Source organism: Gymnodraco acuticeps, unplaced genomic scaffold (assembly GCF_902827175.1).
Source record: "Gymnodraco acuticeps unplaced genomic scaffold, fGymAcu1.1, whole genome shotgun sequence".
NCBI classification, from domain to species: Eukaryota; Metazoa; Chordata; class Actinopteri; order Perciformes; family Bathydraconidae; genus Gymnodraco; species Gymnodraco acuticeps.
Window position 1 is genome coordinate 36255 of NW_022990462.1, and position 18320 is coordinate 54574.

The 18320-nt window shown below is 41.9% G+C and overlaps 1 protein-coding gene across 7 annotated transcripts in view; it reads right to left on the reverse strand.

Annotated features, from left to right (window-relative positions):
• fgf12a (fibroblast growth factor 12a) overlaps nt 1-18320 on the reverse strand; it is a 54897-nt gene that overhangs the window by 17019 nt on the left and 19558 nt on the right. The window contains exons 1-2 of one of the 7 annotated variants that reach the window (XM_034226161.1): nt 9820-10099; nt 2600-2647 (exon numbers count right to left, since the gene is read on the reverse strand). The exons of 1 other annotated variant lie outside the window; for it this stretch is intronic. In XM_034226161.1, coding sequence (XP_034082052.1) covers nt 2600-2647; nt 9820-9910 — 139 coding nt within the window. In that variant the 5' untranslated portion in view covers nt 9911-10099. 5 more of the 7 variants (XM_034226164.1, XM_034226159.1, XM_034226165.1 and 2 more) reach the window with 5 other exon arrangements.

An 18320-nucleotide genomic window follows, 5' to 3' on the forward strand; every position in this document is an offset into this window, starting at 1 on the left:
AAAAATTCCAATTACCGGTTTGTGTTTTTACGTCTGATAAATCAAATACTTTTTGAATTGCATGATTTATTTACAAAATTAAATGTATTTATTTATTTAGTGAAACTTTGTGATTAACCATTTAGGAAGTGTTGTTGTTCTTTTGGCATAATCCAGCCTCCGGAGTTTACTTATTACAAAAAACTTAAACTAACAGCACCATAACCATATCACCCCTTTATAAATCACATACCAGCTGTTTAATATCAATTTGACTATGATGGACAGTTTATAATGAGTCATCTGTTGCACCACAAAATAAAAAATCATTATCTTTTATATTGGCTGGAAGGCCTCACAATGAGACCAGCATGACAGAAAATCTATGAGAATGCTAATACTTTCAAATAATTTCTGACTGTATCTAGTAGGGGAGAAAAGACAGATTTTGCATCATTTGGAAACCATATTTTGTAATGTACACTGACATGCCAATGGTTTCTTTATTTGGTATGAAGCAACTGTGCAGTTTTGGGTTGATATGACTTATATTCCATGAAGGAGAAGAGGAGTGTTAACGAGCAACAAGTTCTCCCCAAATGATTCCGGCTCTTTTTTTGTTGACCTTAAGGAAACTGGCCTACAGTTTCTATGAGTTTTTTTCATTGCATTAACCCTGAACCGACCTCCAACTTTGAGGCTACGACATCTGGCAGCGGGCCAGGGTGCTGCTCGAAGCGTTCGGCACTTCAGGGGAGCAGGTGGAGACAAGGATTAGTTATGGGCAAAGAAAGACTCTCTGCCACAGGCAATGCCAGTAAAAAAAAAAAAGTTTAACAAACGGTCTCTGCGGTCTATCCAACGTTCAGGAAATATTCTGATATAATATTTTTTTTAAAGCAGTAGTCAGATGACAACATTAGTGTACATATGGGTTGCGACTTTTGCCAAGAACAGTAGAGGGCTAAATGTGGTTTGCCATATAAAAGAAAAAAACAGACTATGTATAAATATTCCTATTTTTCCTAAGTTTTACTTTGAATAAAGAAACACTACAGTAGAACAGAAATGCGTAGGTTTTTGCAATTGCAGAGATTTGGAGACACGCTCCAATGAAAAAAGACATCAACTCAGATGCTGGGTGATACTTATCCTTTGTTTATTCTTGGCTTGACAAAAGAAGCAAATGATGTGTTTTGTCTAAATGTAATTGGTACTGCAGTTTAATTGTGTGTGGCTAGATTCACATCCAGTCACAGAAAATTGCTGTTTTGCACGGCTTACAACATGTTCTGATAAATGATGCATGGGATTGCAAGAAAGAAATATGAGTGAGCCTGACTTTCCTCCAAGGTGTTAAGAAGACATGGAGGTCATGCAATTCCAGTCTGGCATAAAAAAAAACATGTAAACTTGGTATCAGGAGAGAAACAAATCCAAGTTTTAGCCAGATCTGTCTTCAACAGAAACAGCAGACGTTAAGACTTCACTTGCAACTGACCACTTCAATAATTAACTGTGCTTCTTCTTTTTTTATATTTGACAGAAGACAATGTGGAAGGAGATCCCTGAGAGAGTTTATGAAGGGCGGTGACCCTGAACGAGAGTGGGTTAATCTCAACTGTAGATCATCCTGACCATCAGTCCCCAACTCACCTACCCCTGGGATGGGGCCATCAATTCTTGGGACAGGCCCTTCATCATCCATCACAGGCAGGGTGAGGAGAATGTGTGTTTGTACTTATGTGTGTGTGAAAGCACATGGGAAAGTACACATCAGTAAATCACATGTGATAACTACTCTGCCATAAATTAAGACCTCAACATGGGCCCCAGTGTTGCTGGTGGCTCATGAGTTCCAATCATTTAGCAGATAAGTTAACTGTGTGTGTTTGTGTGTGTGTGCAGGTATACGCAGGCTTCAAGCCAAACTGCACGTGTTTGTGCATAAAATATGTCTTTCAGTGGCAACATAGAGCAAATCATCCTCTTTGTGTGCGTGGGCCGTTAAAACGTCAATAAATGTACTTCATACCAATACAGAAGGACAAAAACATTTAGGTACGTCGACAAATGGCGTCATGACCATGAAATGGTGTATAAAGTGTTTGACAGGGAGAAACACAACAAATCCATATACACCAAAATACACTATAAGAACCTCTACTACACTTAGACATATATTTACAGACACAGAACAAGTAACGAGGATAAAGACTGATCCGACACTGACTGACGGAGAGAATGAGGCAGGAACGACATGAGAAGAGGCAGAGCCAAAGACAAAGATAGAGAAGAGACAGAGGAGCGACAAACGGCTAGCTATAGGAAAGCTTTAGCTACGAGAAATAAAATAAAGTACGAAAGTAAGCTTAAGAAATCCAATCAAGCCACACAGAAGGAAGAATGAAAAAATAAAAAAAGAGATCAGCAAGGGAGAGAGTCGTCGGCTGTCAGACAGGTGTTGAAGCCCCCCGCCCCTCCCTCCCGCTATGTCCCGCCCCAAACCTCCCCTTCCTCACCTCCCCCTCTCCCTGGCCGAGGGGGAGTCGACATGGGCGCGAGATGGGGTGGAGACGAGAAAAACACAGCACACACGGATGGAGGCTGAGCTACTGACCTAGCCTGCAGCCCTTATGGGACACCTGTGGAGGTTTCGAGGGTGCATCTTACGAAGGGGGGAATAGAAGGAAAAACAACAGTCTTTTAAACAGGCAGAATTCATAAATTCTCCAGCGTATCGGCTGTTTATATGCAAATATATGGCAAGGCATCAAGCAAGGATAAAGATGATAATTTAATGGAAACACAGAGTCTGTCTGTGACTCTGGGCTTTATGTCTGGCCAGTTATGGCCCATTGAAAGAGGTTACCTACCTGTCCAAAGGTGTCTGTCTGTCTGTCTGTCTGTCTGTCTGTCTGTCTGTCTGTCTGTCTGTCTGTCTGTCTGTCTGTCTGACTGTTAATATCTATATTCAGGCATTTTATGGTATTTTAATGCATTTTATGGCAGTTTTGGCGCTGAGATATTTTGACTGTCTGTGCGCCGACAGGGTTTTAATTAAGTCTGTCTGTCTGGCTGGCTGGTTGCCTGTCAATGCTGTCGTAATGTTTTTGCCTTAAAAAAATGATGTCCTCTTGCCTTATTCCTCAGCTGTCTGTCTGCAGCACTCTGAATGGACCTGAGTGTCGTTCATCACAGACAGAACTATATGGATTCGGGGAGGGCTGGCTTGTTGTCTGTGCACCAGAACCAAGCCAGGAAAATAACAAAGGGGGAAAGCTATGCCATGAAGTGTAGTAGGCTCAGAACCTATATCTATCAATACAGCCAGAGTAGCTCTTAATCACTAAGGCTACCTCCTTCACTGCAGTAAAGCTCCCTCTCGGCAATAAACATTTACCATTAACACATTTAATCTCAAAAGAGCCTTGGTGCACTGCGGTTCAAATTATCTCCCCTCTGTACCCCAATCTGCAGTAATATTGAGGTAATGTAAAGCGTGCCTTTTTGAGTGCATTTAAGTTGTGTGTAATGTGTGTTTAGAGAGGAGGGGGTGCAAAAATTAAGTGTGCAAGATTGAAGGCTTAAATATATTATATAGCTTTGCAAACAAATCTTTGATACTCAGGCTGTGACTGGGATACATAGGAGCAATAGTTTTGTTCTAGGGTGATTGATTATTCACAGCAGTATCACAATATACAGGGGGTAACGTCACAGCATACAGACAATTCCCTATACATTCAGGCTGCTCTTGTTCGGTAAATGGGAAAGGGTTTTGCCGTGTGGTGGATCGACAGACAACAAGAAGACCTGATGGAACAGGTGGATTGTTCGCATCGCGGAGAAAATCTACCTTCTCCTCGGGCTCAGATTGAAGCCCTTGACTGCAGTATAATGCTCCAAAGAGGGGCGGGGTGGAGTTAGGGGGGCTGAGGAAAACCGCTTCCATCAGCACACATAACACATCAGTAAAAAAATCACAGCACTGACCTGGTCGCCGCCGAACGGGTCTTTTCTTGCCGCTGCAGAAACGGACTTTGCTGAAGACCCCCAAGAAATGCCTCTCGTAGATAGAGCGGGGGTCTTTTTTGCTCGGGCTGGGGCGACGTTTCGAAGTAGAAACCCGGTCGCTGTTCGACTCCCTCGCCTGGCGTTTCTGCCGGATCAGGGAGCTGGCGATCGCGGCCATCTCCCCGAACCGAGTCTGAAAAACCGAGAGTCTAGTTCGGCGGAGGTCGGATCTTGGTTCAGCTTCTTGGTGTAAACAAAAATGAGATAGTTGTTTCTGTTTTGAACGAGTTTTTCAACCAAATGTCATCCTGATCAGAACATCCTCCGAGTCCCGGGCATCATTGCGCGACAGGCAGCATCCTCTCGAGGGGCCAGTCAGTAGGTGCGCGTGTAAATAAGCTGCTGAGAGTTTCTGACACTCAGGGCTTTGAATCAATAGCGACCGATCTGATATAAAAAATAAATCTAGGCCACTGGGACCGACATTTCAGCTGCAAAAACATGCAACAGTGTTGGCAAGTTGATGCAGATGCGTGTCATGGGAGAGCTTCAGGTATTCCAGGTGAACAGCGCCGCGTCCGCCGAGCACGACTTTACACTCATCTGCACAGGAGCCTCTGCTCTGGCTCCACGACGCCTTTTAATAACTCGCATCAACCTGAATCCATGCACGAGACGCTCGTGCGCGGGTGAAGGAATGATCTGAAGTTTTTCCGCCTAATTATTCACTCCATGCAAATCATGAATGAAACCGTTCGCTAATCCCGGAGGAGGTGCCGGAGCCAAAATATGCGAGCCCCGTGTCCGGTTCGTCGATGGCCCCAAGAAATGCAGCTGGAGAAAAAGGACTCGGCAGCAGAGGCTGCTCTGCAAAGATGCTGCAGAGATGCAATTTAAAGCGTGCAGGGACGGTTTCGTGACTGAAAAGCAACAATTAGTTGAGTTAAAAACACGCCAGAGTGCTTTTAAATAATAAAGTAGCCAGAGCATTATTTCCCGTGCGTCCTGAAAGCTGTCGGTGTGTTACATCGCCGAGAGCGAAAGTGGACGGTCGCGATTCATAGCCTCCTCTCTCCCTCGCTCTGTCTCACCCCCCTCTCTCCCTCTCCAACTCCTTTAACGCAATCATACGTGATTGAGGTTCGTATTAGGAGTTATCGGAGAGCTGTACAGGGAAAAATCGATGATTTCCCAGGAAGAATACATGTGAATATAAAAAATAGAAAGGGGTAAATGCTGAGTGGGTGTTTATGCAGGGGTCTGTGTCTGAGCGCGCGTGATTTTTAGTCGTATGAGGTAATGCACATCTTAAAGAGGGGTTGGCTGATCTTATATAGTCTCGTTGAATTACAGTACAAATCAGAAGTTGCAAGGCAGAGTTTAAATGGTGGGGGGGGGGGGGGGGGGGGCACTTCGGTCAGCAAGGATGCTGCATTAAAAATCCAGTTGTGGGGCAGTGCATGACCAGACATATCTTAATCAGCTTTGGCTGATACTACACAGCATTCTTATCCTCATAGCTTATACTTAAGGAATATAAGCACGTATTGTATGTCCTAAAACCCTTTAGCCTCGCATGCCATAAAGAACATATTATTTGTGGCTAAAAGGATTACCTGCAACAGGTTTAAGCACACAGAGTACGAACCAAAAACATAAATGGTACACCAAAGATCCAGACAGTGACACAACACATAGATAAATATGTTTTAGGGCTTATGGAAATGAAATGGACTTGCCCAAAACATTACAAATAACATATCGAACAACAGCATGATGGTCCTTATTATAAAATACTGTAACACCAAAGCTTAGAAAAGTGTGAGTCACTAGGAGAGTATTTGCATACTTCAGATATAATGTGTTCTGTATGTTTCTATCACACAAATGAATTTGCAGTTGTTTTCAGCCCAATGTTAAGCGGTTCTGTTTTCATCTGCATGACTATGGTAATTACTTAGGGTTAACAATAAGCAAAATGAATGCAAAGTCCCCCAAAATGTCCTGCAAACGTGTCTGAGTGCATTCCCTGGGTTTCATGTTGATTATTATATGGGCTGGGGCACACACACGCCTCCCCCTTCCCCCTACCCACCAACGCACACACACTGTGGGAGGAAGAACACGTGAGTCTTCAGCTGCACACTGCACAGCAAACCTTTCTCTTCCCCGTGATGAAATGGCATGAAACATTTAGAGACTTTTTCTAGGACTCTGTCTGACATTCTCTCCAAAACCAGCCCACAGAGAGATCGAGAGAGAGACAATTGTCTTTTGACTACCACTGTCTGCCCCCTCTTCCTCCCTCTTACGTAATATTTGGATATAATGGATGAAAGGGTGAATGTGAACTACTGGTACCTTTGTGTATTTCCCTTTGTGTGTGTGTGTGTGTGTGTGTGTGTGTGTGTGTGTGTGTGTGTGTGTGTGTGTGTGTGTGTGTGTGTGTGTGTGTGTGTGTGTGTGTGTGTGTGTGTGTGTGTGTGTGTGTGTGTGTGTGTGTGTGTGTGTGTGTGTGTGTGTGTGTGTGTGTGTGTGTGTGTGTGTGTGTGTGTGTGTGTCTGTGTGTGTGCGTGCGTGCGTGCGTGTGTGTGTGCGTGCGTGCGTGTGTGTATAGGATTAAGGGCAGCTATCTTTCCCCGGGGAAAGACAGATAGCTAAAATGTAGATAGCAAAAGTCAAGTTTATATAATTCTAAATCAAACCTGTAATCTGTATTCTATGCCAATGCGTAGAAAGAAATATGTCACTGCAGCACAGAGAAATATCAATAACAACATTGATATATCACTCATCGCTCTATATATGCAGGAGCTTGATATACTTGCTCCTGTGGGTATTGTCCACAGTATCTGACCATTGCATGTATCATATATGTGTAATGTGTGTATATGTAAAGCGCTTTGAGTCATTGATAAAGTGCTATAATAAATGTAAGGAATTATTATTATTATTATTATACATTTCTCAGAAGAAAAACCCAGCTGGTGGTTTCCAGTACAAGCAGTTAGCTTTCTCACAAGCTCTATAGAGACATGGGACATACATCTTTGTCAGGAAAAGATCAAGTATTCCCTCATGAGCATCTGCTAGGCTTCCCATCTCTAACAGAGACAATTGATGTTTACTTCATTCCAGCTGAGATATGTCCACGAGCAATAAAACACTGTTTCTATGAACTGCACCGCACATATCGCTATCATTTGCAATTTCAACTTAAATTATTTGACTCTTTACAAGTTTGCGAGTTAGATTATGAACCATCTCTTTGTGCCACATACTTGTTTCTGAATTTATCATATGCTGAATAGCCTGGTGTGTTCCCATTTTATCAGACTTTGCTAGTTTTTGTATTTCATCATTATAAATCTCCAGGTTGCATACAATGTACACTGCGGCATATTAACTAATTTAATATATTTGCAAGCAGAAAGCAACGTCCCTCGTTCAGGTGCCACCACAGGAGTAACATGTTTTTCAGTCATTTCTTTACACATGCTGCCCCCTTGTGCAAAATAATGAACTGCAAGTGTTCAGAGAGAGAGAAAAAGAGAGAGACTGAGAGAGGGAGAGACTAATGTTTGTTTCTATTCTCTTAAGTTTGTCACTCCAATGTGTCCTTGAGATATCTCACCAATGTGTTGACTCACAATAGCTGGAGCTAGTTTCATTGTGTAATGTCTGCTAAACTGTCTCGCCAAGTCTCCAGGAGGCAACAAGGAGAAGAGATATGCAGGAAAATGTGTCATGCTTTGGCTCACAATGCTCATTACCACATTCACACTAACACCACGAATCCCAGTTTGATTATAGCTAGTGTGGCACATATAGAGCCTTCTAAAACTGCACAAAGCCCAAGATGGATGGGCACACAAAACAAGAATAACCACATAACATTTTGTGCAGCAAAAGGTACATCTCTCCATAGCAAGGTAATTTAAGATGCATTAAAAAAATATATGAACTTACTAAATTAAAATGATATCAGTAACTAACCTTAATGTTGTTCTTATTTTTTGCGAAACACCAAAAAAACAGAAAACACAAGCATAGAGAACAGTTATTTAAGACTATTAAGACAAGTTAGATGTTAGTACATTGTGAGAAAAGGTGTCTGATTCGACTAGAAATGCCTCGCATCAAACACATCTGATGGACTGATTTTACAAAATGGTGAGAAATAAACTATCCCTAACGTTTTTTTTAATTAAACCTGATTAATGAAAGTATTAATTCAACTTGGAAACCATCAAAAAGACAAGAAAAAGCAATACCACTCTCATGTTTGCAACCTATTATACAAGTCTCCTGCAATCCAGACAGCCCATGCTGTATTTACCTTTAACACAAAAAGCCAGGTGCCGACTTGACGCCTTAAAAGAAAGCAGGTGCAAACATTTAAGCTTACTCTGACACGTCTTTTACCTAAAACCCCTGGGAAAGATTTTGGCAAGGTGCCTGAATCTCTGTAGCAAACCACTTTCTGCTCCCCCTGCTTTACATGGTCTTGTTGCAGTCAGAGTATCAGCCGAGGTTAAGAGTGTCATCCCCCTTTGTCCGATGAGAGAGATACATACTGAGTCAATAATTTAAAACTGCTGACAAATAATAGACAAACCAGTTTAGATTTGACGTAATAGTGGCTGATTATTATCCAAAAGCAGGGTAGTGTCTGTTTAAAATCTCCCAAAAGCATGCTCTCAAACTAGATCTACATGAGACAGTTTTGGCTGAGTATAGAGCATCAGTTGAACTCCTCAAGAGTTGCTTTTGGTCCAACTTCCTCAGAGGAATCAACTGTGCTTAATGGAGTTTCTAATTGTCTGCCCTGAATTTGAGAGCTGCTGCGAGCTGAAACTACTGGATATGCTATGTACTGCAGGTGACTTAGACGAGAGAAGGGGTTGCATTTCTCTTGCTCAGGAAATACTGTAGGATTTTTTTTTTACTGACTTTGGAGGTGTAGTTGTGTTGAGAGTGAACAACAGCAGCAATGCAGTAAATTGCTGAAACATGAGTAGAGGACATGGCAGGCATCTTAGGCTCATTGCCAAAGACCGTTGAGTGGTGGTTATGTATGAGCTTGTGTGTGTGCACACGCACGTGTGTCATTGAGACTTCTGGTGTTATAATGGACATGTGGCGAAGTCACTTTCAAAAGAGGTGTACTCACTCTGCCTGCTTTTCAACATTCATTAAAGTAGGCTACTTAAAGCTCTAGAGTTTAGACCGTTGGTTAAATTAATATTTAACTCTGTTGTCAAGCTGGATCATTGGACAAAATGTACTCAATGTGGTGACGGGTTTTGATATGAATCTATTAAAAGAAACCCTGATTTTTAAAAGTTTAGAAGCCTCGTCCCTGTGTGCTTTTCTATGACACTGTCCATGGTGCTGAACACGCTGCTTGTTTGGGGCCCTAAAACAAAGCTGCCTCTCCAGGCCCCTGAAGTTTAATGACTTGATCCCTGCATTGTCCATTTTTTGGCCCGCTTCATATACAGCACTGGAACAGGCTCGTCTGCAAATATAGATCGGTCTGGTAAAGTATCCGGAGCCCTCTTTCTTTTGTGTAGTGCGGCTGGCTGCATGCCGACTGCCAGCAGCTACCCGCACTCAGAACTCGGGACAGATGCGAGGAGAGGCTCTCTCGACTGACTCGGAAGATGTTACTCACACAATCGAGTGGCCAATGAAACCACTCACCCCCCCTTCCCTCTTCCTACCCTCTCTCTATATCTCCCCTCTTTTTTCATCACTCAAGAGAGAAAGCATGCAAAGCGAAGGTAGCTGCAAAGCTATGGTGCTATGTTTGTGTCTCACCGTTGGTGATAGTGGTCGACTTCGATCGTTGTCCACAGAAACACTGCAGCATATGCGCTCCTTTCTGAAGGAATGGCCTCAGAATCCTCATTGATTTGGGTTGATGGGAGCCTTCCTCAATCCAAACAATCGGACAAAGCTATCACAACACAGCAGGGTCAGGCAGCATAGCGTAGCCAGCCAGCCAGCCTCTCTCTAGGCTCACAGCAGCCCTCAAAACGCCGGAAGGGCACAGACTGCAGGATAAATTACGCTAAAACGAGGCATCTTGAGTGATTCCTCCTTCTCTTTCTCTACCTCTCTCTCTCTCTGTCTGCCGACGGTCAATCGCGTTCACGTCACACTCTTCTTCCGCCACGGCAGGCAATGCAAGGACGTTACAATGTGCTCTTAATTGTAGCCTACACCCCCCCCCCCCCCCCCCTCCTTTCTCCGCGTATTTACCAGCAGCGGACGTAGAGAAGGAGAGAGAAAGGGAGAGAGAGATTGTAGGAGAGGGAGGGAGCGCGAGAGAGCGTGCACGCCAAAGTTAAACTGCAGGGGTAAAGTGGCAGGCCGGCCACGAGTGAGGTAATGCGGAGCTGACAGGCGACGATCTGACGCTGGCATCACATATGTGCAATCCTGGAGCCAATAGTTTCTCTGTTTCCTCTCTGTTTTCAACCCTTTGGGAGCACGCGGGCAACGGATAGCTTACATCAGCTTCATCCCATCGCGTTAAGGACAAAGGTGTTTTCCTAATGTGATCATGTAATTACCAGAAAGTTGAAGAATCACTCAGTTCGTTATAAAAACACAGGTGCCAACACCTCAGTGTCAAACCAGTGCGGCAGCGTGTACAAAAGTGAATTAAGGGTTTTCCTTTATCTATGACAGCTTCCACAATGCCAGTGCATGTGTACTGAATTAAAGTAGTCCTGTGATAGAGTTAATAAAGCTGACCTCATCCTCTGAAACAATGCAAAGTGTATATATAGTTGTGAAAGTCATGCATTTAAAATGTTAAAGTACATATTGTGCGTTGCTTACAAACTGGGATTATTTAAAACAAATTTGGTATAAAAAAGTCTTGTTAGGAAAAAAATGTTGGAAGTAGACTGTACCCAACAGGAAGTAATTTGACTTCTCCGCCTTCAATTTTCATCTTATCGACTTCAAATGAAGTCTCTATACCATCATTATCATTATCCAGACAATTAAGCTTCAGTCCCCAACGAGCTTGTTTTAATGTAAAACAGGAAGTTGTTTCATCTCCAGCATTATCTTATGCTCCAATTTTCTTTTTGATGAAGAAAGTCCAGGCCAGCCCCGAGACATCTATGCCAGTTTTGACTTATTGACAAAGCGCCGCCTACTGGCGACATTAGGTTACAGGTTTTGTACTTTTACGTCGTCCCTGTCGCATATCAGGCAGATCGCTCTGAAAGTTGGTCAGAAAAGTCTTGATATGTAATAATAATAATAATACATGTTATTTATATAGCGCGTTTCCTGGTGCTCAAAGCAACACTTTAAAGTTGTCCGTCTGCATTAACCGGCTGTGAAATTCAATGCTCGCCATGAATGAAAAAACGGTTTGAATTTTCCTCTACTGCGACAAAACTTTTCATGTGATTGGTTTGCCCTGCCCTAAAGACATCCATCGGCCAACTTTGAATCAGTCATAGCGCCACCTACTGGCAACAGGGAGTTAGAGCTGCCATAATTTGGAGATGGGTCTGGATGCAGACCGCAGCAAGGAGGCGGATCCTATAGGGGCGGATCCTATAGGGGGCGTTTCTTAACTTTTTTTATCCAATAGAATAATGACACTCAGCACAAATACATACTGTAGGTGGCAGTAATGCAACTTAAGGGATTCCAGCTGCTTTTATAAATCCTCGCAGAAGAAGTAATTCGTTCTTTCAAGATGGCCGAACAACAAGTTGAAACAGCGGTAATAGTATTTTCCAGAGATGCATGTTTATATTTATTGTAATGTCATTTTTCTTAACACACAATTGTCTCGTTATCAAAGTACAACATCGACTGTCCAACCTCGTTAAGCGTTAATAAAGTAAATAATAGTTGTATGTGGTAAAAATGTTTGTGGTATTAAATGCTAATTTAGCATGATGCTATAAACACGTTGGCCTATAGTCCCGTTTGCAATCAGGCCTACTCTACTGTTGTAATAACGTTAAGCTTAGATAGATCAATAGATTATCAGGCTCGGTAACAATACTGATTTCTGTTACCAAAGCTGATCATCTAATTGACCTAAGGTTAGCGTATATGCTGTGATGCTAACCAGCACTTAGTATGATGCTAGTGTACTGTTGTGTACTGTTGTATTATCTTGGAAATATAAGTAGGCCTGCCCTACATTCTGTAACTTAATCAAATAATATGGTATGGATTCGGATAGACAACATGGCTAGCTTGGTTGGTTGAATTGAGTAATAAGATGTGCGGTACTGATTAAGGTTGTAACTGTAACAGTTTGTAACTACTAGTTGTAATGAACCAGACGAGAGACGGACGCATCCTTTCAGTAAATGTCGGCTGCTAATCAATATGTAAAAATAACACTTCGGATGTGTCTTCTATAATTATGTAACATTAGTTATGGCATCATCAGAAATGTGGTAAAGTAATATGATTAGAGAAGAGTCACTGGTCATCTAGCACATGCTTAATAGCTCACCTAACACTATTAAAGACAGGTTAAAGAATGTAACATAATAAAAACTTCCTAATATCGATAAGCAAAAACACTAGTTATATTATACAAATTATGTGACCCCTTGAGCTGCATAAACTAATAAGCAATCCAATTTAAAATATAAATATCAAAGCTCATTCAAAAACTTTCCTGTCATTTATGTGATATGAATGGTTACTGTTGAAAGTGCAAATAAAAGCAGTTTGAATAGTAAACAATTCCTCATTTTCTTCCAGATTCACCCAACTGTTTACAAGGGGGATGCCCTTATAACACCCCTTTGTGAAGGCACTAATAAATACAAGTGCAAATTCTGCAGCAAGGTGGGGGACTATGGCCATATTGCGGCACATCTGCAGACCCATAGGAGAATGGCTGTTAAACATGGAGGTATTTCTTAATCTAAATAAATGTTGCAGATCTTCCAAAATGTACAAATAGTTGACTAATTTTAGTTAGTCTAACCAATTAACTATTAATAACTAATATTATTCTAATGTGAATTTGAATACAATTTACATTTTTATATTCCCTTAAGAATTAAGTCATTTGTAAACTGGATTTCTCTTTGTAGGATTCACAATGTACAGGTGCAATGGGGTGTGTTGCAAATCGCCACATTTCCACTGCTGCTACTGTGGGGAGTTCAGAACCCAGCCCACTATTATGAATCATGTTCAGAAGTGCGCAGTGGCAGCCTGCAGCGTTGGATCGCTTCGCCAGAGTGAGTGATGCATATGAATACACCAGAAGCAGTGGTCATAACCTTATTCCCCCTAAACACAACTTAAACAAAACATGGGAAAAATGTATTATACAACTATACTGTTATAATGTAATCTATCCACTGTCTCCCCACCAGCCGCCACTGTCTCCTCTGCAGCCTCCCAAATTGCCACAGCATCTGTAGCCTCCACTCCAAGCCATCAGTTGCAGCAAAGTAGTCCAGTCAAGGGCCAAAAGGACAACATGCCCTTTGTGTAAAACTGAATTATATATGAAAAACCTCAAGACCCACATGGATCGACGTCACTCATCATCTGTTCCTGATATTACTTCTAATCACCATCTTCCATCCCAATGCTTAAACCTCAAAAAGGGCATATTTGCTGTTGGAAGAACATTTTCTGGGCTGAGAAACCCCATTCATGTACAGAAGTTCACCTGGGGAAACAGCCACCAAGTTGTTTGTGAGCTTGAAAATTGCAAGCAGGCATCAGAATTTTCCAGAAGAAGTAACTTATTAGGGTTTGAGTGTATTCATGTTAGGTCTCTGATATACTGTCCTACTTCATCCAAACCAGACGTCACACTGAAGGAGGAAGTTCTGTCAGATATGGTTGGGAAGAAATGGATTTCTGACAACACAAAAATAATGTCTAGTCAGAAAGGAGAAAGCTGAGTCTGAAAACAGCCCACTGAGTAAAGTGGTGACATTTTGCAGTGGCGCATCAAGAGTTTATGTGTCAGTACTTGAAACATACACCTCATATTATTCGCGGTTAGGGAGAGTGTCTGTATGTTATGACATAAAAAGAAATGCTTGGCAGTGTCCATGCTCAAAGCCAAATAATTCCTGTGCTCATAAGTCCATAGCAAAATGGCACTTGAATCAGACCCGACCTGAACTCTTCCTAAAGGTCTGAAGTACAGACAGTGATGTGTTTGAGACCTTTGTTGAATCTGATCCTGAAGGCCACAGTACTGAGGACATTCTCTATCCACCTGAGGGAGCCGCTTGTTCTTTACTTGTTGGACCACAAGAAATTGCCAGCTGTTCTGTCAACACATCCTCACTCCCAGGTCGGCCTATGTTGACGTTATGTCAAGTCCCCTGTCGACTTTTTCCAACGCAAGGGGGGGGCCTTAGCGTCCATTTTCAACGCAAGGGGGGGGGGCCTTAGCGTCCATTTTCAGCTTTCCGGGACGTCCATATGCTTCTATGGACGCTCATGGAAGCACAGCGTTCGTTTGTGTCGGCTGCCCTTAAAGGCAATGTGAGCGTCCATTCTCATTGGATAACGGAGAATTGTATACCCGGAAGTAAGTATTCCCCTTACTGTCGATTGATTTTACAGTGATATCTGCACTACTCATCGACTAAAAAAACACCAGATTATCCTTGTTAATTACACAACATTGATTGGTTTAAATTGTGTGCAATGCTTTTGTATTTTTCCCCTTCGATTCGGAGAAACAAATATTTTTTCGGAGTAAAGGATGGCAGAAGACACTACACTACCCAGAATCCCCAGCTATCGTTTGGACTACACCAGGGGTGCCCAACCAGTCGATCACGATCGACCGGTCGATCGCGGGGAGATTCCCAGTCGATCGCGAGATGTATCTAAAAATAGAACAACAACATTCTGTTGTATCGTTAATGTCCTGTAACATAATCTTCCTGTGCCAGAATAATGCACTTGAACGCATCAAAGCTTTGTGATTGGCCGGCGAGACCCCATGTGTCGGGGCGTGACTGGTGGGCATTGGGCAGTATTTCACTGACGTTGTCCGTGTCAACAGGAGTGACAGTCCGCACACACACAAGACCGCAATTATGGCAGAAGCAAAAAAGCCCAAAATATATCATTTTCACTCCGAGTGGGAGGATAATTATTTTTGTATCTATTCCAATTCAAAGTCCATCTGTCTCATCTACAATGCGAGCGTGGCTTTATCGAAGAAGGGTAATTTAGGAGCGGCATTTCAAAACAGTGCACAAACGCTACGAGACGTAATTCCCTCCTAATTCTGCCCTACGCTCCCAAAAGGGGAGGGGCCTGAAAGGACAGCTAAATGCACAGCAATCCATTTTCACCAGGCCTAACAACAAGAGCAAGGCTGCTACCATAGCATCTTATCGTGTCATGAAGTCTTTCAAAGACGGCAAAGTTGTGAAAGAAGCTTTCCTGGAGGCTGCCGACGCGCTTTTGGGGGACAGTCAAAATAACAGAATTTCAACAGGTTTTTGATATAATAAAAACTCAAGTTAGATACCGTTATTAATCAGCTGTAAGTTTTAGTTTGTTTGAACTTATTCATTATTGTACAAAATGGTATAAGAATGCAAACATTCAGATCTGTTCTGTTTAAATTGAGTATAGTCTATTATCAATTCAGGTTAAGAAACTAGTGTTGCTTGCATCCTATTTTAAAGGCATTTATTTTTATAATCTACTAAAATGCAACAAAAAAAGGGTTTGATTCTATTAATTTTGTCTTTTTTTTATTGCACTTTGGCAGCAGATTCCTGTGTAGCTTCAGATCTGAGTTTTCTTATTAGTAAGCCTAATTTATACTTTTGTAGCAACACTATTTGTATATAATAGCAAAGAAAGGGTTCAGTCTTTTCTTTTTTCCCTGTGTCATATGTGGCAGCACTGTTCAATGTTTCTTGAAAACATTACCCACTGTAGTGACGTGTGAATAAACTCCAACTCTGTATCAACAACACTGTTGTGTAACTTCAGTTAAATACTTGTATGTGTGTAGATTCGAAAGAGGTAAGATAAAGGATCTGCAGTATTTTATGAAGTATTCATCGTACAAAGGTCAGTTTTATACAAGTAGAAGTGTGTATTTACCTGGTAGTAATGGCTACGCCTCTCTATTTGGACTGGTAGATCTCAGCAGACTGGCAACTTTAAAAGTAGCTCTCGGTTCAAAAAAGGTTGGGCACCCCTGGACTACACCATGCTCTGTTTGACGTCACGTGATCTTCAAATTTCTCCCTGCAGAAAAAAAAAAACATGGCCGAACTTCGTTTTATTCTCGGTGGAAAATGCCTATTTTGAAGTTAGTTTGGCCATTAAAATGCGTTTTGATGTAATTTGATGCGAGAAATATGAGTTGTTATTTCAGATTATGTGTGCAGTGGATGTACATGATCTTTAGTTTGCTAGTTATTACGAAGATTACTTCAGGAAATTACGTCCATAACGTTTTCATTGTTACCAAGGTGTTTGCTAGGGACGCTGCTATCGATATTATTTCTGTTATGTTGTGTAACTGTTTAATGGTGTTATCTTTATTGCTACCCCCTTCCCCGTCAATGTATAGTGTTGGTCCACAGCGCGAACATATTAGTTTAACAAAATCCGCATCTAAAGATACGTTATTTTCCCCTGTGCAATTCCAGTCTCACATCTCACAGCACATCGTCATTAACAAATACCGGAAACAGACCGAAAACATTTAAATAAAAACAAATAATACTTTATTCCGAGTGTGCTTGCTTTTCTCTTTGAAAGTCATCACATACCGGCATTGTAATACACGGTTCGGCTGCATTACATATTACATATCTGCCGTAGTTATGTATTTATAGAGCCCTGCTGAGAAGACTTCTAGGGGGGGACGCGGTGGACCCGTTCAAATCCAGTTTTGGACAGTCTGCCGTGATTCCATCCCATTTCAAGTGCTGTTCGAGGCTCGGCGTAACCCTCGGAGCACACTCTCCAATCACAGAGCTTGAGGACTATCACGGGGTTTGTCAAACAGAGCACATGGTGTAGTCCAAACGATAGCTGGGGATTCTGGGTAGTGTAGTGTCTTCTGCCATCCTTTACTCAGAAAAAATATTTGTTTCTCCGAATCGAAGGGGGAAAATACAAAAGCATTGCACACAATTTAAACCAATCAATGTTGTGTAATTAACAAGGATAATCTGGTGTTTTTTAGTCGATGAGTAGTGCAGATATCACTGTAAAATCAATCGACAGTAAGGGGAATACTTACTTCCGGGTGTACAATTCTCCGTTATCCAATGAGAATGGACGCTCACATTGCCTTTAAGGGCAGTCGACACAAACGAATGCCGTGCTTCCATGAGCGTCCATAGAAGCATATGGACATCCCGGAAAGCTGAAAATGGACGCTAAGGGCCCCCCCCTTGCGTTGGAAATGGACGCTAAGGCCCCCGCCCCTTGCGTTGGAAAAAGCCGACAGGGGACTTGACATAACGTCAACATAGGCCGACCTGGGAGTGAGGATGTGTTGGTTCTGTCAACGGATGCATGTTCACCGCAGAACATGGAGACACTGCCAAAGTGCCTCATACCTCTTGAGAACTTTTGCACTGTTTGCCCAGGTAAAATTGCTCTGTCGGATTCTGCAGCATTGACTGTTTTTATGATGCTGGAGGCACCTTCCATGAAAATGGCTGATGGGGTTAATAATAATTAGAACAGCCAATAAAATGTTTGTTTAATAAAGACTTTCCTCTTTGTATGTACTGTATATATTTTTTAATTAATCTTACCACCAGACACAACATGAACAAATGAATGATACACATCAGGACAGTAACTTCAACTTCAGTATTTTAGGTGTACAGAAACCTCTACTCATGTTGTTAAATGATATACAGCAATATCTTCCATAAAACGTATACGTTGATTGATTTGAATAATAATTACTACCACTGCACAAACAGTGAAAAATGATATGCCTACAATTTATGAATTTGTCTTCTCTGTGGGTTGTATACTCTTCATTCTTTATGCAGATTAATTATAATTATAATTTTTCAAAGTTCGTTTGATTCATTCAAAACATTAAAAACAGAGAGCGTCATATACCTTTAAGAAATACGTGGGGGGCGGGGTTCATAACCCTTTAGGAAACGCCCCCTATAGGATCCGCCTCCTTGCTGCGGTCTGCATCCAGACTCTATTGATAATTTGGCGTATTGATCTTGGGTTAACCATATAGGTCATGGATGGGCAAATGGCCACCTCCTTTTTTTGCGGCCTTCAGATTAATTTATAAACAACGTAATTAATTTTAAAAAAAA